A 25,485-nucleotide genomic window follows, 5' to 3' on the forward strand; every position below is an offset into this window, starting at 1 on the left:
CATTAGGGAATTACTGGCCACCAATTCCATCCGTTCGGTAAGCAAAGAGTAGTGCAAAACCTATATGGTTCATTAGATATGATGCAATTCATAACTCTAAACTTCCGAAACTGAAGTTTGCATATGGTTTAACTATTAAATATGGAGATATCTAACCTCCAATATGCCAACATTGTAGTAGAATAGAAGATTTAATACTCGACGATTATTTATGATAGTTGTATAATCATCAACTATCATAAAAGCAATTTTTTCTATACTGTTTGCAGGGGGCAAACTTCCCTAGTCCAACCATACAATTCACTTGGTCATGCTTGACAAGAGCTCGCCAAAGGAGACGGTCCAGATCCAGAAGCCAAATTTCATAAAAACAAGCAAAGGTCAAGTCCGTTGGCCGGAGACTAGCTCGTGGTAGTCGTCATACTTGGATCGTATTTGTTTGGGCTACAACTTTCATGGCTACAGCTGCCACGGCTCGGACTGGAAGCAGCAAATGTAATTGCTAGACATGACTGGAAAGTTGGAGCTGAGGTGCATTCACTTGGAGCACCGTATAGCACATTTGTGTCGTAAAAATGGCCTCCGTGGCTTCCTCGTTGAATATAACTAGCTCTGGGGATTATCTATTTTACCGGCTACGAGGATCTCTTCTTCATCAATGTACACAGAAGTAAACCATCGTTTTGCCAATATCACGCAGGTAAACAAAGCTTTTTTTTAGGGGTGCGGGTAAATGAAGTTGTCGTTGCTTGTTGTCTAGAAAAGAAAAAGGCAAGTTTGGAATATGTATCCACGTATCCCTCGCTAGTCCGACACGTTGCAGAGCATGTGCCAGTGCCAGCCCCATTCCCGGATAGGAACTCTCTTCAGTCACACATGTTGAACATATATGTGCATGTATCTATTAGAATAATCTTCTATCGACTCCGTCTTTAGTTTTTTTTATAGATGAAGCTGAGGGTTGCCCTTGTATCTATATATACGTGCATCGTGTACCTGATCAATATATCGAGAGTTGTGTTGCCTTCAACATGGTATCAGTTTCCCTTCCGATCCAACCCTAACTTCCGCTCTTAGCCGCCACCGCCGCCGCACATCTACCCGCGCCGCCGCCGCACATCTACCCGCACCGCCGCCGCACCTTCACCCGCCGCCGCGTGCGCCTCCCCAACCCCATCCCTCTCTTCCTCTCCCTCCCGAGCCACCGCCAAAACCCCATCTCCCTCCCGAGCCGCCGCCACCCCCATCTCCCTCCCGATCGCTCCTCCCACCCGATCGCCATCTCCTCGCCAGCCGCACCGCCACCATTCCCCCTCGGTCGCCGCCGCATCCATGGCTTCTCCCCACTCTGCCGCCTCCCACCCCTCCAATCCCTTCGAAGGTCCGGCTCCTCCCCTGGTGGAGGTCGTCCGCGATCTCGACATCTTCGCCCGCGTGCCCGTCGTTCTCGACTACGCCACCTCCACCTACTACGCCTGGAAGACCTACTTCTCTCTCGTCTTTCGTGAGTACCACCTCATCGATCACGTCGATGGCTCCGTCGACTCCGGCCTCATGTTCGCGGACGACGACTGGCTGACCATCGACGCCACCATCACTCGCTGGCTGTACCAAACCATCTCCAAGGACATCTTCCACACCATCGTTTGCGACACTGATGACCCGCGAACGGTGTGGGCGAAGCTGAATGGGCTCTTCCTCGACAACACCCTCCAGCGCCGCGTGTTCCTTCAGCAGGAATTTTTTGGCTGCCAACAGCTTGACTCGTCCATTGACGATTATTGCATGCGCCTTAAGAAACTTGCTGACGAACTTCGCGACCTCGGGGAGCGGGTTCTCTGACGATCTCCTCCTCAACACGCTCACCGCCGGTCTGAACGAGGAGTTCGGCAACCTGGCCTCCAACCTCACGTTCCTCCCGGACCCGACCTTTCCTCGGGTCCTGACCTATCTTCGGTTGGAGGAGAGGAGGATGAAGATGGTGAAGTTCCGGGACACGCACACGGCTCTCGCGGCAGGCACCTCCCGCGACGCTCCTCCCACGGCGTCGTAGCCATCGCGGCCTCCGCCGCCGCCGGCGGCATCGTACTTCCAGGCGCCACCGCCGCCCCCTGCCCCTGATCGTCGCCGCGGGGGGCGCCGTGGCAAGAAGCAGCAGGTGCTGCACGGCGCGGGGGGGGGGGGGCAGCCGCCGCAGCAGCAATTGCCCCCGGCCCCCTGGGCCGCCGCGACCAACCCTTGGACGGGGGTGGTCCACGCGTACACGATGCCCGTGTTGCGGGCCCCCATCCCGGTCGAGATCCTCGGCCCCCACCCCGGCGCACATCAGGCGCTGCTCGCCGCCCCAGGCGGCTACCCCGTCGCGGCACCTCCGTACGCCGCCCCGGGTGGTTATCCCGCCGCCTCTTCGGCCGCGGCCGCCGCACTCCCGCGGGCTCCTTGGGACCCGGCTCTTCTGGCGGCGCTTCACTCTACCTCTACACTCAACATGTACACCGGAGGCGGCGACTGGTATATGGACTCCGGGGCTACCACCCACATGACTTCCAACCCTGGTAACCTCAACTCCGTATTTCCAGTTTCTACCACATGTCGTATCACTGTTGCAGACGGGTCTTCCCTTCCCATTACTCATGTCGGTCATGGTTCCTTTCCGTCTAACTCTACGCCTATTCACATGTCTAATGTCTTAGTTTCACCTGAGTTAGTCACTAATCTTGTTTCCGTTCGCTCTCTTACAGATGGATGTGTCGAATGCGTTCCTGCATGGCCATCTCTCGGAGCAGGTTTTCTGTCAGTAGCCGACCGGCTTCGTCGACGCGGCTCAGCCTGACCATGTGTGCCTGCTCTCCCGCTCTTTGTACGGGTTGAAGCAGGCCCCTCGCGCCTGGTACCAGCGGATCGCTGGCTTTGTGCAGCAGCTTGGGTTTCGAGCTACTCACTCTGACGCCTCGCTGTTTGTCTACCATCAGGCTCCGGCGACCGCTTACCTGCTCCTATACGTCGACGACATCATCTTGACGGCTTCCTCACCCGAGCTTCTTCGCCATCATACTGCTCGCCTCAGCGCTAGTTCGCCATTAAGGACCTCGGCCCGTTGCACTACTTCCTCGGCATCGAGGTGGTACGACGCGCCGATGGGTTCTTTCTTCATCAGCAGCAGTATGCACAGGACCTTCTCGAGCGGGCAGGCATGCTTAACTGCAAGCCTGTCCCCACGCCTATCGACACGAAGGCCAAGGTATATGTGCTCGACGGCTCACCCGCGCCAGATGCAGCGTTCTACCGCTCCATCGTCGGCGCCCTCCAGTACTTGACACTCACTCGGCCGGACCTGCAGTACGCCGTCCAGCAAGTGTGCCTCCACATGCACGCCCCTCGTGACACTCACTGGAACATGGTGAAGCGGATTCTTCGGTACATCCGCGGCACCACGGCTCTGGGTCTTACGTTGACGGCCTCGCCCTCGACTGACCTGGTGGCCTACAGTGACGCCGATTAGGCTGGTTGCCTGGACACGCGACGCTCGACTTCCGGCTATTGCGTCTACCTGGGGCCCTCACTCATATCGTGGTCGTCTAAACGACAACCCACGGTATCCCGCTCCAGTGCCGAGGCTGAGTATTGTGATGTGGCCAATGTCGTCGCTGAGTGCTCGTGGCTCCGACAGCTTCTCCAGGAGTTGCTTCTTGATGTCCCGAAGGCCACCATTGTCTACTGTGACAATGTCTCTACAGTCTACCTCTCTGCCAACTCCGTTCATCATCGTTGCACGAAGCACATTGAGCTCGACATTCACTTCGTGCGAGAGCAGGTGGCTCTTGGGCACGTCTGAAAGCACAAGTGCTCCCTGGGTGATTTTGGTAATTAATGTCAACATATCTCTTGTTGGACTAATGCTTCTACCTAGTATGTTTCAGATAAGTTCAACAATGGAGTGGCATGGACTAGAGGATGTGGAACCCCTTCAAGATGCTGAGGACAAAGGATTGGCTCAAGCTCAAAACTCAGGACTCTACATTTTTCTATTTTAGTGATCCAAGATCACATTGAGTCCATAGGAAAGCCAATACTATTAAGAGGGGATGAGGTGTTGCTTAATGAGTTTTTTGCTCAAAGTGCTTAGTGATATGCTCCAAAGCCCTCAACCACTTTCTCATATCCACATATGTCCCAAACCAAAAGTCAAACTCGGCCCCACCGAAACTTTCTATCCGGCGCCACCGAGTTCTCTTGACATAGCCACTGCCAGAAACCCTAATCAATTCGGTCTCACCGACGGGATCTCGGTCTCACCGAGATGGGCTTGCAAACTCTTTGTTGCCTATTGCAATAATTTCGGTCCCACCGAGGTATGCAATCGGTCCCACCGAGTTTGCTTGGCCAACTCTCTGTTGCCTATTGCAATAATTTCGGTCCCACTGAGGTATGCTATCAGTCCCACCGAGTTTGCTTGGCCAACTCTCTGTTTCGCTTATTACCCAAATCGGTCCCATCGAGTTTGTGTAATCGGTCAAACCGAGTTGAGGCTTTACCCTAACCCTAGCACATCGGTCCTACCGAGTTGATCATATCAGTCCCACCGAAATTCCTAACGGTCACATTATGAGCTAAATCAGTCTGACCGAGTTCTCTGAATCGGTCCCACCGAGTTTGGTAAATTGTGTGTAACGGTTAGATTTTATGTGGAGGCTATATATACCCCTCCACCCACTCTTCATTCGCGGAGAGAGCCATCAGAATATGCCTACACTTTCAACATACATTTTCTGATAGAGAACCACCTACACTTGTGTTGAGGTCAAGATATTCCATTCCAACCACATAAATCTTGATCTCTAGCCCTCCCCAAGTTGCTTTCCACTCAAATCTTCTTTCCACCAAATCCAATCCTATGAGAGAGAGTTGAATGTTGGGGAGACTATCATTTGAAGCACAAGAGCAAGGAGTTCATCATCAACACACCATTTGTTACCTCTTGGAGAGTGGTGTCTCCTAGATTGGTTAGGTGTCACTTGAGAGTCTCCGTCAAGATTGTGGAGTTGAACCAAGGAGTTTGTAAGGGCAAGGAGATCGCTTACTTCGTGAAGATCTACTCGAGCGAGGCAAGTCCTTCGTGGGCGATGGCCATGGTGGGATAGACAAGGTTGCTTCTTCGTGGACCCTTCGTGGATGGAGCCCTCCGTGGACTCGCGCAACCGTTACCCTTCATGGGTTGAAGTCTCCATCAACGTGGATGTACGATAGCACCACCTATCGGAACCACGCCAAAAATCTTTGTGTCTCCAATTGTGTTTGCACACTCCAATCCCATCCCTTTACATTCTTGCAACTTGCATGACTTACTTTCCGCTGCTCATATACTCTTGTCATGCTTGCTTGAGATGTATCGTGAATGTTCAAACTTGTGCCAAAACACCACTTCAACTTAAAGAAATTAAAAACGGTAACTTTTCTTGCTAAGAGTCTATTCACCCCCTTCTAGACACCTCTTCTCGATCTTACAGCATCCGCGTTCTTCATGTTCCCACCGCTCAGCAGGTTGCCGATGTCATGACAAAGGGGTTACCGACGCCTACATTTGAGGAGTTTTGGTCCAGTCTATGCGTCACTGGTGACGTATTGACTGCGGGGGGGGGGGGGTGTTGAACATATATGTGCATGTATCTGTTAGGATAATCTCCTACCGGCCCCGCCTCTAGTTTCCTTGTATAGATGAGGCCGAGGGCTGCCCTTGTACCTATATATACGTGCATCATGCACCCGATCAATATATCGAGAGTTGCATTGCCTTCAACAACACCTACTACCTCTGGTTCAAAACCCTACCACCCAGGTCCCGCCACGTGCCCAACGGTGACGACCAGGGCCTTCACCGCACACCGCGCAGCAGAAGCCTAAGCCGATGTGACATAGCCAGCAGACCCCACTGACACAACCGACCCCAGGGACGCCACCATTTTCATCATAGACCTCACGTCCACCGACGACGGACAGGTCGCAGACTCCTTCAAGGATGAGTAGGCCACAGGAGGCGGCGGTGCCTTGTGTCCTATGTGGATCGATCTGTCTCCCGTGTTCTACTCTTCCTCGCCGGAGACCGCACCTTCACTTCATCGGTCTTATCGTCGGTGCTCATGAAGACGACGGAAGGAGGACGACACGTGCTTGGACGCTAGGGACGGGTCTTTTTTTGTTCGAAATGTAGTTAAATTCGCCGTGTTTTATGAAATATGTCATGTTTGTACAAAATCCGTCCGTGTTTGCATGAATTTCATCCGGTTCGTTGAAAAATAGTTTCAAACGTATGCGGCTAGCGTTGGATGGCTGCCTCCCACATCCATGTCCGCGGACTGATCTCCTCTCCCTGCCCGTGGACAGATGCAGGAGGTTTTTTACGGGTTGCCTTTGAAGATGCCCTAACTAGCACATCTCAGTGACACATACTGCCTCTAAGACTATATGCATGCTTTCCTCCATGTGTCACTGCTCACTTTCTTTGGTGTGTATGTGTGCATGCACCACCTATTGTGTTCTCAATTGAGCCTTCCGGTATTCATTGGAATTGTACACAAAGTGATCCAAAGAAATAAAAAGTCTAGCCTCCACTCCAACAAGCCAAAGGAAAATTCACATGGAGTTGAATGCTTCAAAACTAATATACAAATGTAGCCCTTAGTCTTCATGAACCTTGAGTCAGGGCCGATGAATTGGCTGAGTATGCCGAGCTAGACAAGTATTTTCTGTTGTTATTCATGAAAAAAGAGTATTATTGGTTGTTGGTCGAATCTAGTTTGTGTGTGTGTGGGTGGGGGTGGAGGAGGGGGTAGCTAGACCGTCAATAGGAATGCACAAAGTTCCAAAAACCTCATGAATCAGATAGTCATGGATGGTTTAACAACTACTCGAATATAATTATCATTTCCAACTCGTTTGCATCCTCCTCCTCTCTTTGGTGGATATCTTGAATCACTTCAACGTCTTGATATAAATGTGACTACACACTATGATGGTCATTTTGCCTCTGTTTCGCTTTTATATGAATACAATTTTGTTTGTCACTCTGGTAATATAGGATTTGGTGTGTTCACTCTTGTTTGATCGCATGAAACCTACTTGTACCATTTTCTCTAGGCAATCAACCTTGCTTCAAGAAGTCTTGCTTATACAATTCACACTTTTTCTTGAACTTGGGCTGTTGAGACATTCTAAATGCGTAGTAACACTTTAAATGAATGCCATTTACGAATAGGAAAGTTGCATTTAATAAGCAAGCGAACGGCATGCAATTACTTATTAATGGTTGTATACCGATTGTAACCCACAAAAGCTTGTTACATATATTATCTGAAGCATGGCATGCAAGTCGTACCCTAACCAAACACTATAAACAAGTGGAAGACGTCTAGATGTGATTTTAAATAAGTTAGCACCAAATTTTCAATGTTATAAGTATATCCGTTCATCATTATTTAAAGCTGCAACTGAGTCACTTGTATGTATACGACTATATGTGAAATATATCACACAATGCAAGGATTACAAGGATCAAAGAATGTATATGTCGCTTACATGGTTGCAACAGTTACCCTAGCGCAAACACCACAATGCTGTCCTACTTAGCAAAAGATGTACACATGGCATTTGAAGTTGAAGCTTGGGATCAACCAGGGATTCAAAACATCAGAACACGACTATTGCTTCATTCACCTTACAACTGCAACACAGACTTACCTTTGGATAAGAGTATTTTGTTGTTTTTATCAAATTAGGTAAATCTAAGAGTATTTTGTTGTTTTTTATCAAATTAGGTAAATCAATCATGTTTGTTTTGAGTATGTGGTTGCTAAGCAGATTACATATTTCATTTCAATTCTTGGGGAGGGGGTACAATTTGGAAGATATTTGTGGCAGAATGTTGGATTAGTGAAAGAACTACGGTGTTAATGACGTTCCGCATTATGTTGTTCGTTTGGTCTTTATGTAAAAATTGCGGAACAATGTATGCTTTCGGGCATCACACTCGATATCTTACGATAATTGTGGTGATTTGGAACTAAATGATGTGCAACATTTCAAGTAGATGGATCAATGAGTAGGCTCACTAATTAATTAGTGAAGCTACATTCAAGATTTGGGGTCAATTAACCATATATAGTTTCTAAAATAATTTAGCTTCTCATATAAAGATAGTGACACCACTTGAAGAATTCTTGCACCACAACAGCGCCGAAGTGTTCATGAAGGCACCCAACCTAACATCAAAGATTCCCTATCTTGGTTGATGGCATGGTTTGCATAGAGCATAGGTAGTTTTTTCATGTTTTGCACATAGAAAATCTCATGATTCACATAGAGTGTACATATGAAAAATAAGAGGTAGCCAACAAGCGATGAAAACAATCAAGAGAACTTGCCAGTAAAATCCTTAGCACAACCAGAATATATATGTGATGATGTGTGAATTGTATTGTTGAGTTACTCCGTGGCTATAACTGACTCCCTTTAAATGCAGGTGGGGCGAGAGAGCTGAAGTGAGAAACAACTATGAACTCGACATATTTTTAGGTGAACTTTTATTACTTGGAGTAACACATAGGCAACACCTGAATATAAATACCACAAGGCTAAAGAGCAATACCATACAAAAAATTTAAGTTATGGCTATAGAATGTCTAAGGCAAATCCTTCGAGGCTCACCTCATCATGTTAGCAAAGTAGGTTTGGGATGCATTCGGGATTAACACAACACCAATTTTATCCTTTAGGTAAGCAAAGTAGCGCAAAGCCTATATGGTTCATTAGATATGACGCAAATTCAAAATTATAAACCCCCGAGATCGGAGTCTGCGTATTGTTTAACCATTAAACATGCCACCGTTATTTTACAGTAGAATAAATGATCTAGTATTTGACGACGAGTTAGGATAACCGTATATTCATAAATTACTATAAATTTTTTTATACTGCTTGCAGGTTTTGAAATTTCCAGGTCCAACTGTACAGTCCACTTGGTTATGCTCGACATGAGCTTGGCAAGGGAGCCTATCCGTAACCGGGAGGCCAAATTCATGGAAGCAGCCAAAGCTCAAGTATATTCATTTGGGACTAACTGAGTATAGTTGTTAGACTGTGATTGTTTTTGTTTGGGCCACAACTTCCACGGCTGCAAGTGCGACATCTTTGACTTGAAGGAGCGACTGCAGCTGCTAGAGATGGCTGGGAAGTCCGAACTCAGGTGGACTCGTTTGGAGCAGTGCACACCAGATTTGTAGCAGCAAAAACGGCAACGGTGGCTTCCCTGTCGAATATATAACCAGCTCTGTGGATTATCCATTTTAGCGGCTACTAGGATCTCTAACAAACCCGTTTTGCCAGTATTACGCGCGGTCGTTGCTTGGAAAAGAAAAAGGCAAGTCTCGCCTCGCCTCTGTATCCACGTAGCCCTCGCTAGTCCCGCTCGACACGTCGCGGAGCACGTGCCACTGCCAGCCCCGCTCCCGGATAGGAGCTCTCACCAGTCACACCTACTACTGCCTCCGGTTCAAAACCCTACCATCCAGATCCCGCCACGTCTCCAACGATGACGGGGAGGGCCTTCACCACGCGCCGAGCGACAAAAGCCTGACCCGGCGTGACATAGCCAGCAGATCCCACTGACACGTCCGGCCCCAGGATGGCATCCCCACACGTCATTGACGTGATCGTTCCACCTCCCAGGTGCAGGTGAGCGCGCACCGCCTAACAGCGGGCTAGAACCGTCCAGAAGCCGGCACGGCCCTCCGCGCCGTCTGCCCCCCAGGTCGGCCGCGCACGCTGCGTGCGCCCGGTCCATGGACCCCCCGCGCGAACCCCTCAAAGAAAAAAAACAATCTACCCGCAGGTGCATGGACCGGGCGCAGGCCAGCATCCGGGCCGGTCACGCCGTCCGCGTGGCGCAGCGCGCAGGAGGCCACGGGCGCGACGGGCACGCGGCCACCAGAGGAGAACCGTTATCTTTACCGTGCCCCCCGCTCCCCATAATCCCAAATCGCGCAAGGAGGAACTCAAATCCAGAGCCCTCTCCTCCCCCTCCCCTCCCCCTCCCCTCGCGGATCCACACTTGCGGCGGCGGCGAGAGCGGGAAGCGAAAACTCGAAACAGCTCCGAGCATGGCCAGCGAAGGCGAGCACGCGGCGGCGGCGGCGGGCGAGCAGACGCCGCTCAAGAAGGCGGGCGACGCGGAGCAGGGCGAGGAGCTCCAGGCCCCCTCCGGCTGGACCAAGAAGGTAGCGCGCTTTCCCCGCCCGCTCCAGCTCCCGAATCCGGCGCCGGGTTCTTAGATGCGCCCGAGCTCGGATTCGAGGGCTCCCGGCTTCGATGCGTGGGGGGATTTGGCCCCGAGCGTTCCGGGTCGCGTTCTAGGGTTTCGGAGCTAAATCTAGCTGGGATCCCCCGCTGCTCGTGTGGGTGCGCCTGTTGACTTTTTGTTCCGCGGATTTCCAGCTCGGGTTGTTGTATCTTAAGCTCAGTTAGGGTTCGTAGTAGTTCCTTGGCCGATTCGTTTAGCTAGGGTTTGTGGTTCACGATCTATTTAGCTCGCGGCGTTTCCAGGTTAGGGCTTGTAGTTCCTTGGCCTGTGGTTTCTAGTACTGTTGCGATTCGTTTAGCTAGGGTTTGCAGTTCACGGCCTCTTTAGCTAGCAATGGATGTACGGTTTTGATGTGACCCTGGCAGGATTTGTGTTACCGAGTCTATGTGCAGTAAGTTTTAGGGTTCAAAAGCCCTATTGGCAGAGGTTTAGGGTTCCGAGTTTTACTATAGCTACATGTTTAGGTTATATTGCATTCTTGTGGTACAGGGTGAAGAGCGAACGTTCAGCATTACTGAAGCTGTATGAATTGTGATGTTTGAGCTTTTGATTCACAGTACCTTTGTTTGAACGAGCTAACAGTGATTCACCATGTTTCTGGTCTAACGTATGAAATATCTTCCCAGACACATGCGAGTGAATGAGTCTTGCTCAAGTCTCCTGGAAGCAGCCAGGCAGTCACTAGCAAATAACACCTATTTTTAACCTGCCATTTCTGGGATTTGATAGTCAAAAAAAATTCTACCTCCAGTACGGTTTTACTTGGACAGGGTTGTCCACATCTTATGCCACATAAGATGCCCTTAATCCACGTTGGATTCGGATACTTGTATACGTGTCCAAGTGCTAACCAGGCAGTTTTTGTCGTGTTGTGGTTCTGCTTGTTGATTTGTTCGTAGTGCAGGTCTCATGAGTTTAATTTATACCATGTATAGCTAGGTCTGCTTCACCAAATTAATGTTTGTGTGTAGTAAGGTTGGGGTCAGGGATTGTGTTGTATAGGTATAGTATGATGCTATTTATTAAAGCGTCCCGATGATGAAATCATTTTAGAGTGAACCGTTTTCCAACTGAAAGATTCTATTATATGATGAGTATTTACTTTCGTCAATTAATTAGTGTGAACAGTTTTCCAACTGAAAGATACTATTAGATGGTGAATATTACTTTCCTCAATTAATTAGGTTTTGTCCTCATTCCTAATAACGTGTTGTTACGTCTGTCTTGGATCATTAAATCATCTGAGGATGGAAAATTAAATTCTAAAAGTTACTTTGTGGCATCCAAGGTTGGCTGGCCAGTTTTTCATTCTAATCCAGGCTGCAGTGTTCTAGTGGCCTGTGAGAAAGGGCACGGCATACTGACAATTCTATGAGGATGTGGTTGGAGCCTTGGACGTAGATGGTAGATGAGAAAGTTTATTGGATATCAGGGAGACCGTGTTACGAAAGTGGGGCAGGGTCCTCTGTTTGTGACTAACAGTCTCCATAAAACCTACCCATCTGTGATGTTATTTCCAAGTCAAATCTGGTTCTGTGTTATCCAGCTAAGTTTCTATCTTTGTGAGTCAGCTAGCTGGTTTTCCCTATTTGGTAAGTGCAGTGTGATTAAAATGATGATTGCATCGTACTATATATTTTGCCATGGTTGCAGTATTCTTGAATTTATGTTTGTTACTCTTACTGCTGTTACATTCTCTTGAGATCTAGCTTCTCAACCTATCCTATTGATATACTTACTACCATGTCTTTGCTAAATATTTAATTGAATATTATATAGAGCTTGTCAAAGACTTCAGTATTATGTCCATGGCTAAATTATTATATTCAATAGTATTGTGTAGCCAGTCTCGTGCATGCTTTAAATAAGATGTTGTTCTCCTCTTTTTATTTTAAAAAATCACTTTAAGTTGTGTCCAAGACTTCAGTCTTGGACGAACTTATCATGTGCAATTTGTAGGCTTGGTAAAATTCATGGCGGAACTGTTTCTTTAATAATAGTGCGATAGAATGGTAAAACACACACAACAACAGTCAGCATGAAAGAGTGCTACTGCTGTGTTGGCATAATCTATTGTTGTTATCTTGTTGTTTTGTCTCCACGCATATTCAAAGCAGATCAGCATGGCTGTTGATGTCATTTTGTAGCATGTGTTGGTTATGAATAAGCATGTTTTTGTGGCTTGTTTAATTGCATTTATTTACTTTGTTGATTCTCAAATTATGGTGGCAGCCAGTTAAACAAATACTGGAGAATGTTTGAGGGATGATACCTCTCTGGGACCCAGACACTGAAGACCTGGTTGGACCATCTTAGTATTAATGGAAATCCATGTTATAGCACATATTGTATTACTGTCGTAGTGAAGCATTTACATGGTAGTTGGCTACTAGACCATGTTTTTAGTATAGTTCTCTTCTTGTGTGTATGAACATTATTTTTTCCTGGTGATCATCTTGGAAAGTGAAATGATCTATGGAGTTGCAGTTTCAATTGAATAGTAGCTTGTGCACTTATTGGGCTGCATGGAGATTGATCCTGCAGGCTGGGATGTACTTTTTGGGTGTGCTCTTTTAAAGCCACTGGCTTGGTATTTTTTGGAAGTCCCGCAAATTCTTTGAGGATTGCGCAGAAATAATCATAACATGTTTAAGGAAACATTGCTGCTAAAAAAATCATGTGTATTGAATCTTATTTCACAGGCTAGTCCTTGGGGATATTCCAATTCTAGGCAGAACTAGTTAGGGTTGACATATGGTGTAACTAACTTCATTACTGATTACCGACATGTGTATGTATAATCTCAAATTCATTCCCTCATGAACAATATATCTCTGAATAATCATGTTTGTTTTGGTTGCCATTTGGTACAATGTGCAACTGATGTGCTAGGGAGATGCACTCACCGAAGTGCATGATTATTCATATGTGTCGAGTCTCTTGGTTGGTTTTCATCTGGTGCTCCTCTGCTCCAGTTGCTTTCATACAAAGTTCACGGTTTGTCTGGTTCAGTGTTCCCTTTTTGGTGATGATAGTTCATATCTGTTTTTTGTTCAGGGCAAATGTTTTATTCTTTAGAATGGTTGTTGGCAGTACTTCAGTTTACTTATCTTCTGCTGGTGGTTTAGTTGGAATATTCCTTACACTTGAACATGCATTACCAGTACATGTATGAACAAATTGACAGATGCCATGTGGGATTGGAATTTATTCTCTTTAGGTTTGTGTAGTGTTTTTCCATAATGGTGCTGAAATAATATGTTTGCTTCCTGTGCAATTGCAGCTTAATCCCACTCGGGGTGGGAAGTTTGAGGTTGTTTTTGTTGCACCAACTGGCGAGGAGGTCAAGACCAAGAGAGCTTTAACCACATACCTAAAAGCACACCCTGGAGGCCCTGCTCTTTCAGAGTTCGTCTGGGCAACTGGTACATGCCTTATCTCGTCATTCCTTGATTACTTTATTTATGATTTAGGTAGGACTATTATTATCCAATCAAAGTCTTGCCTATACTGAAAGATCCATAAGCAGGCAATACTCCCAGACGATCCTCACGTCTAAGTGCAAAGCCTAAGGCTGCTGAGAGCCCAGAAGATGAGAAACCCTCACGCCGAAGTGGAAAGTCTAAGGCTACCGAGAGCCCGGAAGATGAGAAACCTGCCAAACGGGGAAGGCCCTCAAGCTCTAAGAAAGGCAAAAAGGGGAAACAGGAGGATGCAGAGGACGCAGAAGCTGAAAGTGGAGATCATGCTGATGCTGAAGAAGCCAAAGGCACTGAAGTGGAGATGAAAGATGCTGAAGAAGCCAAAGTCACTGACCTGGACCTGGAGATGAAAGAAGCTGACAATGCTCAGGAAGAGAAGAAAGAGGAAGAGGCTGGCAGTTTGGTTGGAGAGAAGAAAGAAGCTGACACTGTTGCTCCGGAAGAGAAGAAAGAGGCTGACACTGTTGCTCCGGAGGAGAAGAAAGAGGCCGACACTGTTGCTCCGGAAGAGAAGAAAGAGGCCGACACTGTTGCTCCGGAAGAGAAGAAAGAGGCCGACACTGTTGCTCAAGAAGAGAAGAAAGAGGCTGACACTGTTGCTCAAGAAGAGAAGAAAGATGCCCCTGTCGTTGATGCCCCAGAGAAGACTGAAGAAGTGGAAGGCGAGGCAGCTGAATCTGAGGTAGCTCCCGTGGAGGCTGAGATGCCTGACCCTGTATTGGAGAACAAGGAAAACGAGAAGCCAGCTGAATTTGAAGAAGTCCCGGTGGAGTTTGAGATGTCTGACCTTGTATCCGAGAACAAGGAAAACGAGAAGCCAGCTGAATCTGAAGAAGTCCCCGTGGAGTTTGAGATGTCTGCCCCTGTATTAGAAGAGCACATGGAAGATGAAAAGGCAGCTGAATATGAAGTAGCTCCCGTGGAGGGTGAGAAAACTGAAAACGGCCTGGCAGTCGAATCCACAGTGCCACCTCCAGCATCTTCAGAGGAAAAGAAAGTAGAGGCAGATAGCAGCATCAATCCGGCGACCCCTCCTCCAGCTGAGGTGAAGGCAGATGCTCCAGCGGCAGAGGCAGCAAAAGCCACGGAGAATCCAGCAGACAACGCCGTCCCCGAAGAACAATCCGCCGCGAACGTCGACAACAATGGACAGATTCATCCAGGTGTTTCTACCGTGAGGTGCACCTGAAGGTAGGTTTCGTGGAAGACAGGCGAGGCGAGGCGAAACGGGGAACAAACCTGGTCTCTGTTTGCTTTGAGAACTGTAAGCGTGTTTAACCTGACAGCGCCTGTAATTGTAGGCCCTTTCCGCATACTTCACAGCTTGTTGTCTTATGAGGTGCTGCAGGGCAGCAGGCTGGCTTGTGCCGCCTCGGTCATTATTATCATTTGTAACTTGTTAGAGTGCACATTAATCTCAGGAGGACATAGACAATACTTATGCTGCTGTTGTTGTAACCTGACGACCTTTATGCCTTTGCCCTGTGTTGTTATTCATAAATAAGCCATGGAGGCTTGAACATGTTTTGGGTTGCTTGCTGGGGTAGGGTTCAGTTAATCTCTTCTGCAGATGTTTTAAGAAGTCGGTCCTGGCTAGGATCAATTATAAGTTTGTTCTCAGATATTCACACTACATCGTGTGTTCTTACTCCTGCAGTACGGCTGCAACCCCAACCATTCGGGGGTTCCATGGTTCTATTGATTGACGGGGGGCTTCCATAGTTCTATTGACAAGATTCATTTTGATCCTAGTGAGAGGATACATGATTTTTTTACTAAAAATTGCACTTTCTAAAAAATAGAAGTTTTGATTTTGATTTTTCTGCAGCTAAGGAAAAAACAATTCTAAGTTTGTTCTCAGAGCATCTACACCGGTCATGAAAATCCGACTCGGCCTGACTGGCACTCATATTCAGCCCACATAGGGGGTGTATACTGCATCCGGGCGCGTTCGATGATGGGGTCTCACATGGAATGACACGTAATCCATTGCAGCAGTATGAACGCCATGTGGCGTCGTTTGACTCGTTGTCCAAGGCCAAATTCGGCTATTTAAGTCGGCCAGCGTCCCCCAAACCTCTAACTCATCCATCTTCTCCCTCTCCATGCCGTCATCCGAGCATGTCCGTCTCCTCCCCCCGCTCTCTCATGCTCTCGAGCATCGCCATGGTCCGGTAGAAGATCACCTCGTACGCTATGCTCACGCTTGAGCATCGGGGGAAGATCACGAATGAGATTCAGTCAAGGCGTGCCGCCCGCATAGCTGTCAGGCTGCCTCCGAACTCGCCGGAGCCGGAGGAGAAAGAGGAGCAGCAACTGGAGGAGGGAGAGCAGCTGCCGGAGCCGATGAAGGTGGCGGTTTCAGAGGAGGATGAGCCGGAGCAGCCTGCTCCGAGGGTTAACGTGGTGGAGGTGGAGACGGAGGCGGAGTTCGCAGTCGTTCAAGCCACGGAGATGGCAGAGTTGCAAGTCATCTTGAAGTCTATTCAGAATGTGGCCTATGTGGAAGCCAATTAGGAGTTCCTCCGGCAGAAGCAGAATGATCAACACGCTCTTTGCCGAACTCGACACGGAGATAAAGAAGGAAGAGGCCGGAGCAGAGGAGCCCGAGCTGCAGCTGCCATCCATGTACCCAGAGCTGGAACGAAGATAGTCGACATCTTTGACGAGGAGTGGCTAGATCATCTATGTAGTACGTAAGTTATTTTGTTTGCATGGTGGATTTAAAAATCTAGTATGAGATGTTCGGATGCAGTTGTGCTATTTGAGGAGTGTCTGGTCATTGCCCACGGACACGCCGACGTACATTTGAGGGTCATATTTGTCATATGTGGTTGTAGATGCTCTCGTAGTACATTATTGTTTCGTGGTCTGTCATACATGGTTTCTGGATTTCTGGTTTCATATCCCAAACACGCATTGCTCTCACTAAATAGTAATTGATTGTCGAAATACTTGATGAAATTATTATACCCGATTGTGCTAACATACTCCCTACTTCCTCTGTACATAAATATCCGATGCTTTAGAGACTTGACATAAAATGTTTTATATTTATGTACAGTGGGAGTTACTCGTATGTCTTGTCCTTTTTATTTTGACAATCAATACCATATATTTATAGTAGCGAATTGTACATGGTAGAGATAATTGATCGTCGAAATACTTGATGAAATTATTATACCCTATTTGTGTTAACGTACTCTCTACTTTCTCTGTACATAAATATACAACGCTTTAGAGACTTGATGACATAAAATGTCTTATATTTATGTACAGTGGGAGTAACTCATATGTCTTGTCCTTCTTTTTTTGTTTGACAATCAATACCATGATATATTTATAATAACTCATATGTCCTATCCTTGAACGCCTATTGTTTTTCCCAGTTGTTCCGCAAGTTAAAGAGAGAACGAGATGTACGAGACCTTCTTTAGCCCGAGTGCTTATTTCTATTTCAAGATTGCTATGTGTCGAAACTTTTATTTATGTTAGTAGGAGTAGGGCATAGCCGGAGATGACTCATTTGCTCGTCGTGTCGCCGCCGGCCTAGGAGTGACATTGGATGATTGGTTCGGGGAGGGGAAGAGGGTGCGTGGTCGTCATCGTCATCACAAATACAGTTGGTGGGAGGGGGGGCTTTCAAGGGAGGGGGCAGCACAATGAATACGATAACTTGGGATAGGGCGAGTGGTGTGTGGATGGTGGGGGCATCCAGTTCAGCCGGCGTGTAGGTGGGTGGGTGGGGGAAGGGGAGGGGAGGGGTGAGCAACAACATGTTGACTTGTTCGGGTGAGAGAGGGTGCAGAGTCTTTAGCGATACAACACAATTGCTTGGGTCCTTCCATGGCAGAGAGAAGGGAGGGGGGGGGGGGAGGGGGGGGGCAACACAATGAGACGACGATTTAGGCAAGGAAGGCGGCAACAGTCACCGTCGGCTAGAAGCGTGCCTGGTGTGGATGGGTGGGAACTTTTTTCAGACAATTGTTGTACTGGTGGCCCCATTTTTTTACTTCGTAGGCATGGGCGCAGAAATTTGCTCAACAAAGGTGGGCAAATTATTGCTGTGAATTTGCGAAAACCCTACATCGACGAAAAATCCATACGGATTGGTTTTTACGGACCTGTCTTCCACTAAGGGGGTGTTTGGTTTCAAGGACTATTTGATGTTGGAATTAAAAAAAGTCCTTAGCAAACCAAACAGGGTGGGACTTTTTTAAGACTTTTTACTAAAAGTCCTTGGAAGTATCTCCCTGAGAGTCTCTTTCAAAAAGTCCTACGGACTAGAAGAAAAAGTCCTAGGACCAAAGAACCAAACACCACATAATTTTCAGGGGTGACCCCCTCTTCCCATAAATACCCAACCGCAGTTTGACACGGTCGTCCGTAACGTCAGTATCGTATGAACCTGTCCGTAGCTCTAGCATCTCTCGTGAATTTGGGCCAAATACCTTTTGCGCTCCTCATCGCAACGTGAAGTTTTGTCTTGCTCGCCCATTCTTTTCAATTTCCGTTGGTCTTGTTGCCCCGGTAGCCGTTGCTCCCACGTCCACTCCCATCGGCTGCTCTGCTCCGTCAGCCGATGCTTTAAAAACGGCAACTCGCACTTTCCCCTGCTCTCTCCTAGCCGTTGCCCGACCCCCTCCCTTTGCCATCTTGGCGTCTGCGCCCCACAATTTTAATTGCCAGTATAGACCGGAAGCATCCTAAGCAGCAGCAGCAGCAATCAGTGCCCCACAGCCAGCCACACTGAATCAAGACTGCCGCCGAGGGAGAGGAGATTGATCGGGGAGGAGGATGAGAGGCCTCAGATCGCGGATCCTCCGGACCCTGCAGTCCTTCCCCAACGCCGCCGCCGCGCACTCCAACGCCCTCCTCCCGCCGCCCGACGCCGCCGCACCCGCGCCGTCGGAGGCCGGGCCCGAGCGGGCCGATGGCGACTGCCGGGGCGGCAACGACGACGACAAGGAGAACCTCTCGCCGGAGGCCAACCCGCGGAAGGCCAAGAAGATGAAGGTCACCTGCGACCGCGAATTGGGGAGTCCGGCGGCGATGTCTCCTGTGGAGCCCGGCGGGCCCTACCGCCGCCCCGAGCTCGAGTCGGCCAGCCTCTTTGATCCGGACCTCCTCGCCGCATTCCGCGGTGTCGTCGACGCGTACACGCAGGCGCTCGAGAAGACCCAGCGCCTGCCCATCGACGACGACGCTGACGACGACATCGCCGCCGCGCTGGACGCCGGCGGCCGCGACGAGGACCCGCTGGCTGGGCTCGAGAGCCGGTGCCCGCCCGGCGGGGCGCGCGCCGTGGTGCTCTACACCACGTCGCTGCGCGGAGTGCGCAAGACGTTCGAGGACTGCGCCACCGTGCGCCGCCTGCTCGACGGGCTCCGCGTCGCCTTCCTGGAGCGCGACGTCTCCATGCACGCGCCCTACCGGGACGAGCTCCGCGCGCTGCTGCCGCCTCCGCCGGGCCCCGGCGGCGCCGGCGCCAGCATGCCCCTGCCGCCGCGGCTGTTCGTGGACGGGAGGTACGTGGGCGGCGCGGACGAGGTGGTGGCGCTGCACGAGCGGTCGCGGCTCCGTCCGATGCTCCGGCGCGCTGCGCGGAGGGGCGCGGGCGACGCGGCCTGCGCGGTGTGCGGCGGCGACTGGTTCGTGGTGTGCGGCGGGTGCAGCGGCCGTCATTGGCTCTATGACGACGGCTCGGCCGCCGCCGTCGCCGCCAACCGCGTGCCGTGCCCCGGATGCAACGAGAACGGGCTGGTGCCGTGCCCCCTGTGCAGCTGAGGTGATCCCTGCGCTGCCCCGACAGACATGTACATCTTTTTTGTGTATTACCATGGCGACAGCGAAATTCTTTGAGATTGTTTCACCCTGTAGTAAGTAGTACTGTATAATTTATCAGACATTTCTTGTCTGCTCATTCACCCTGCAAATTGTGAAATCGATGAGTTTTTGTCGGACTTGCTCTGTATTGATACAGTCTGAATCGCAGAAGCCAGAAACAAATCGATGTCAATGCCTGCTGATGAGGTTGGTCTCCGAGGTACGTAACACTGACTGGTTTTGTGAAAAGAACCAGGGAGGTGTGGGTTCCCTTGTCTGGGTGCGTCTTTGGAGCGGCATGACAAGAAGCCAAGAATCGAAGAACACACATGTTTGGAGATGTGTGGCAGGCAAATTAGTACGTAGTGTAGTTTATTTCAGTTTTAACCATGTGTTCATAAACAAAAAATTACACCTATAGTTCCATAATGAAATCTTTGAACCACGATTTTCGCTGCTGAGGGAGTCTCTTGAGCCTCAACACCCTCATCAATGAACAGAACCATGATGCCCCATAATTTTATTTTATTTTTTGTTGGAAATACAGATGGCTCTGAACTCTCATGCTTTATTATCTTCCATCTGAAAAAGGCTGCAGCGGTGCTCCTATCATGTGTTGTGATTCGGCCAAGATACTGACTGCTCCTCGCCTCCTCCCCTAGTTCTCATTCTTAAGGTTATGCACCAAGGCAAGAGACACTCAAAACAGACATTTGCCCCGTTTTATACATAAATCCATTTGACTAAATTATACTCCCGCTGTAAACTAATATAAAAGCGTCTAGATCACTACATTAATGATCTAAACACTCTTATACTCCCTCCGTTTCAAAATATAGTGCGCCCGCGCTTTCCGAGGTTGAACTTTGACCATAAATTTAACGAACGAGACCGACTGCGGCGGGAGAAAAAGTTATATAATTAAAAACTTATTTCGAATACGAATTCATTAATATAACTTTTGTTTCCGCCGCAATCAGTCTTGCTAGTTAAATTTACGGTCAAAGTTGAAGCACGGAGATAAAGAAAACACTACATTGTGAAATGAAAGGAGTATTAGTTTACAGAAAGAGTACATTGTATTAAGAAATTCTTGTACAAGTTGGTCGAATGAAAAGAAAAACTAGACTACACACGACCAACAAGGCATCAGGAGTGCGCTGTCGAACGGCGCCAACATTCCACCGAGCAACTGTGAGTTGCCAAACTGCAACTAGAAGAAACCTAAGAACCGACACCCAATGAACTCGCATATTTTGGGAGAAACCACAGGACCGTGCCTTAGTTCTGTTTTTCTATATACAAGGTTTTTGTGACACTTCTCGCGACCCTCTCGCGTCGCCTCCCTCGCGTGCGACTCGAGAAGGCTCCGCCACCGTCGCCGCCAAGTTCCTCCAGTGCCCTTCTTCTCCTCCGCCGCCGTTGATGGTCGGGCCGGGCAAAGCCCGTGCGTGCGACGTCAGCGGCGGAGGGTCTCTCCTCCCGTTTTCGGATCCGCGGCGGCGCGGGCGTCCTGATCCGTGGGGTGCGGCCCTTCCGACGGTGTGCTGGATCCCGGAGACAACAGACTCGCGGCGATGCACGGGTGCCCAAATCCATGGGTGTGGGACTCTCGGCAGCGTGCGGGCTCCCGGCGGCGGCGGGCTTGGGCGATGGCGTCGGCCGCGCGGTGCGAGATCTCGTCACTCGTGGCGGATTTCGCCACTCCGGCCTTCGTGGAGAAACCTGGACCAGGGGCGGCGTCCCCGTTAGGCATGGTGACGGCGTCCTCGGCTGGCGACATTCGCGGGGGGTGGATGGGCGGCGTCTTGACCGCGTGGGCGGTGAGTCACCGGTGGATCTCCTCCATGATGCAGGCTCTCTCCCGCTGCACTTGGTGGCTTACGATCGCGGTCGTCGGCCTCAGTGCGTTCGCGGGGGCTGGTAGAGGTGACATCGGACCGAAGGAAACTCTGGATAACTCGTTCATCCCGACGGTGGCGACGACCAGGGTCGCCGTTCTCCTACTTGCAGGCTCCGTCGAGGTCCATGCCCTCCACCCCGACCCATGCCCGGGTGAAAACCCTAAATCTTCTTAGATTGGGCGGCGGCGGCACGGCGTGTGTCGTGCCCTTCTTGGAGGCACCACCTGGGGCGTTTGTGTGCTCGGTTTGAGGAAGTGCAGGCGGAGGGGATGGGACCAGTGGCGGCAGGTGGTGTTTCACGTCGGAGGAGCGGCGTGGCATCTGGCACGTCGACAACGGCGGGTCTCAGCGGCATGGAGCAGCGGGGTCTCGCCGGTGGGCGTGTGATGATGGACGAGCGCAGGATGGTGGCGTTGTCTGACGTCATGATGGCGTCGAGGACAGCTAGACCGGGCAAGGTAGATGCAGCAGTAAAGCACTGAAGATGGATTGGTGACAGGTGGATGCGACAGCCTCATACCCGGCAGGCGTCCTTGTTGAGGAATTGAAGGAAATATGCCCTAGAAGCAATAATAAAGTTGTTATTTATATTTCCTTATATCATGATAAATGTTTATTATTCATACTAGAATTGTACTAACCGAAAGCTTAGTACATGTGTGAATACATAGACAAACAGAGTGTCACTGGTATACCTTTACTTGACTAGCTCGTTTATCAAGATGGTTAAGTTTCCCAGCCATGGACAAAGAGTTGTCATTTGATGAACGGGATTATATCATTAGAGAATGATGTGATTGAATTGACCCATCCGTTAGTGATAACCCACAAGTATAGGGGATCAATTGTAGCCTCTTCCGATAAGTAAGAGTGTCGAACCCAACGAGAAGCTAAAGGCAGAACAAATATTCTCTCAAGTTCTATCGACCACCGATACAACTCTACGCACGCTTGACGTTTACTTTACCTAGAACAAGTATGAAACTAGAAGTACTTTGTAGGTGTTTTTAGATAGGTTTGCAAGATAATAAAGATTACGTAAATAAAAAGTAGGGGCTGTTTAGATAAAGACACAACTAAATTAGTTTTAGTAAAGAACTTTTTGTTACGAGAAAGTTATTTGTCCCTAGGCAATCGATAACTAGACCGGTAATCATTATTGCAATTTTATATGAGGGAGAGGCATAGGCTAACATACTTTCTCTACTTGGATCATATGCACTTATGATTGGAACTCTAGCAAGCATCCGCAACTACTAAAGATCATTAAGGTAAAACCCAACCATAGCATTAAAGTATCAAGTCCTCTTTATCTCATACGCAACAACCCCCTTACTTGGGTTTGTGTTTTAGTCACTCACGCAACCCACTATAAGCGAATCATGAACGTATTGCAACACCCTACAACAGGGATCCCTCACGCTTGCGCGACACGAAGAGCACCATAGGACAGCACCAATAACAAAACATGCAACTCAAACCAATCACGATCATCAAATAACCATTAGGACAAAACAGATCTACTCAAACATTATAGGATAGCCATACATCATTGGGAAATAATATATAGCGTTGAACACCATGTTTAAGTAGAGATTACAGCGGGTAAGAGAGAGGTTACACTGCTGCATAGAGGGGGGGAAAGAGTTGGTGATGGTGGCGATGAAGTTGTTGGTGAAGATTGCGGTGATGATGATGGCCCCCGGTGGCACTCCCGTGCCACCGGAAGCGAGGGGGAGAGAGCCCCCCTCCTTCTTCTTCTTCCTTGACCTCCTCCCTAGATGGGAGAAGGGTTTTCCCTCTGGTCCTTGGTCTCCATGGCATGGGAGGGGCGAGAGCCCCTCCGAGATTGGATCTGTCTCTCTGTCTCTCTCTATTTCTGCGTTCTCCTCTGCTGCTCTTTCACCGTTTCTTTTATATCCGGAGATCCGTAACTCCGATTGGGTTGAAACCTTCGCCCAGATCTTTTTTTCAAAAATTAGCTTTCTTGCAGTCAAAGTAGAGCATCAACGGCCATACGGGTGGCCCACGAGGGTGGGGGCACGCCTGCCTGTAGTGGTCATGGGCCCCACCCTCGTGGCCACCTCGGGCACCGTCTCGCGTTGATTTTCTTCCCAAAAATCACAAATATTCCAAAATAATTCTCCGTCCATTTTTATCCCGTTTGGATTCCGTTTGATATGGATATTCCGCGAAACCAAAAACATGCAACAGATAGGAACTGGCACTGGGCTCTAGATCAATATATTAGTCCCAAAAATAGTATAAAAAGTTGCCAAAAAGTATATGGAAGTTGTAGAACATTGGCATGGAACAATCAAAAATTATAGATACGACAGAGACGTATCAGCATCCCCAAGCTTAATTCCTGCTCGTCCTCGAGTAGGTAAATGATAAAAAAGATAATTTTTGATGTGGAATGCTACCTAGCATAATCTTGATCATATATCTAATCATGGCATGAATATTAAGATATGAGTTATTCAAAGCAATAGTCTATCATTTGATATAAAAACAATAATACTTCAAGCCTACTAATAAAGCAATCATGTCTTTTCAAAATAACATGGCCAAAGAAAGTTATCCCTACAAAATCATATAGTCTGGCTATGCTCCATCTTCACCACACAAAATATTCACATCATGCACAACCCCGATGACAAGCCGAGCAATTAGTTCATACTTTTTAACGCGCTTCAGCATTTTCAACCCTCACGCAATACATGAGCGTGAGCCATGGATATAGCACTATAGGTGGAATAGAATGGTGGTTGTGGAGAAGACAAAAAGGAGAGAAGATAGTCTCACATCAACTAGGCGTATCAACGGGCTATGGAGATGCCCATCAATAGATATCAATGTGAGTGAGTAGGGATTGCCATGCAACGGATGCACTAAGAGCTCTAAGTGTATGATAGCTCAGACTGAAAACTAAGTGGGTGTGCATCCAACTTGTTTGCTCATGAAGACCTCGGGCATTTGAGGAAGCCCATCATCGGAATATACAAGCCAAGTTCTATAATGAAAATTCCCACTAGTATATGAAAGTGATAACTCAAGAGACTCTCTATATGAAGAACATGGTGCTACTTTGAAGCACAAGTGTGGTAAAAGGATAGTAACATTGCCCCTTTTATTTTTTTATTTATTATTATTTTTTATTTGGCCTTTTTTTATTTGGCCTTTCTCTTTTTTTGGGACAATGCTCTATTAATGATGATCATCACACTTTTATTTACTTACAACTCAATATTACAACTCGATACTAGAACAAAGATATGACTCTATATGAATGCCTCCGGCAGTGTATCGGGATGTGCAATGATCTAGCGTAGCAATGACATCAAAAAACGGACAAGCCATGAAAACATCATGCTAGCTATCTTACGATCATGCAAAGCAATATGACAATGAATGCTCAAGTCATGTATATGATGATGATGGAAGTTGCATGGCAATATACTCGGAATGGCTATGGAAATGCCATAATAGGTAGGTATGGTGACTGTTTTGAGGAAGGTATATGGTGCGTTTATGGTACCGGCGAAAGTTACGCGATACTAGAGAGGCTAGCAATGATGGAAGGGTGAGAGTGCGTATAATCCATGGACTCAACATTAGTCATAAAAAACTCACATACTTATTGCAAAAGTTTATTAGCCCTCGAAGCAAAGTACTACTACGCATGCCCCTAGGGGGGTAGATTGGTAGGAAAAGACCATCGCTCGTCCCCGACCGCCACTCATAAGAAAGACAATCAATAAATACCTCATGCTCCGACTTCGTTACATAACGGTTCACCATACGTGCATGCTACGGGAATCACAAACCTCAACACAAGTATTTCTACTAATCCACAACTACTCACTATCATGACTCTAATATCACCATCTTTATGTCGCAAAACTATTGCAAGGAATCA

At 48.4% G+C, this 25,485-nt stretch overlaps 3 protein-coding genes across 3 annotated transcripts; all 3 read left to right on the forward strand.

The window, feature by feature from the left end:
• The first annotated feature begins 1,332 nt into the window (after positions 1 to 1,332).
• Positions 1,333 to 1,842, forward strand: LOC147972784 (uncharacterized). The gene has a single exon (XM_087524454.1). The coding sequence runs from the start codon at positions 1,333 to 1,335 to the stop codon at positions 1,840 to 1,842; it is 510 nt and encodes a 169-aa protein (XP_087380580.1).
• Positions 1,843 to 9,872: 8,030 nt separating this feature from the next.
• LOC125526490 (uncharacterized) lies at positions 9,873 to 15,355 on the forward strand. Its single transcript, XM_048691177.2, has 3 exons — positions 9,873 to 10,268; positions 13,635 to 13,776; positions 13,881 to 15,355. The coding sequence occupies exons 1-3, from the start codon at positions 9,888 to 9,890 to the stop codon at positions 15,020 to 15,022; spliced, it is 1,665 nt and encodes a 554-aa protein (XP_048547134.2). The 5' UTR covers positions 9,873 to 9,887; the 3' UTR covers positions 15,023 to 15,355.
• A 2,524-nt stretch (positions 15,356 to 17,879) lies between these two features.
• On the forward strand, positions 17,880 to 19,862 carry LOC147972785 (uncharacterized protein At3g28850-like). The gene has a single exon (XM_087523660.1). It carries the CDS (start codon positions 18,631 to 18,633, stop codon positions 19,618 to 19,620), a length of 990 nt encoding a protein of 329 aa, XP_087379786.1. The 5' UTR covers positions 17,880 to 18,630; the 3' UTR covers positions 19,621 to 19,862.
• The last annotated feature ends 5,623 nt before the right edge of the window (positions 19,863 to 25,485 follow it).

Source organism: Triticum urartu, chromosome 5A (assembly GCF_056163025.1).
Source record: "Triticum urartu cultivar PI428250 chromosome 5A, HENAU_Tu73, whole genome shotgun sequence".
Lineage (NCBI taxonomy): Eukaryota > Viridiplantae > Streptophyta > Magnoliopsida > Poales > Poaceae > Triticum > Triticum urartu.

What these genes read in the sequence shown, in the direction of transcription:
- LOC147972784 (XM_087524454.1), top strand. Translation starts at nt 1,333, where the DNA reads ATGGCTTCTCCCCACTCTGCCGCCTCCCACCCCTCCAATCCCTTCGAA.
- LOC125526490 (XM_048691177.2), top strand. Translation starts at nt 9,888, where the DNA reads ATGGACCGGGCGCAGGCCAGCATCCGGGCCGGTCACGCCGTCCGCGTG. An exon ending in CCTCCGGCTGGACCAAGAAG is followed by an intron (nt 10,269 to 13,634) that starts GTAGCGCGCTTT and finishes GTGCAATTGCAG; the next exon opens with CTTAATCCCACTCGGGGTGG. An exon ending in AGAGTTCGTCTGGGCAACTG is followed by an intron (nt 13,777 to 13,880) that starts GTACATGCCTTA and finishes ATCCATAAGCAG; the next exon opens with GCAATACTCCCAGACGATCC.
- LOC147972785 (XM_087523660.1), top strand. Translation starts at nt 18,631, where the DNA reads ATGAGAGGCCTCAGATCGCGGATCCTCCGGACCCTGCAGTCCTTCCCC.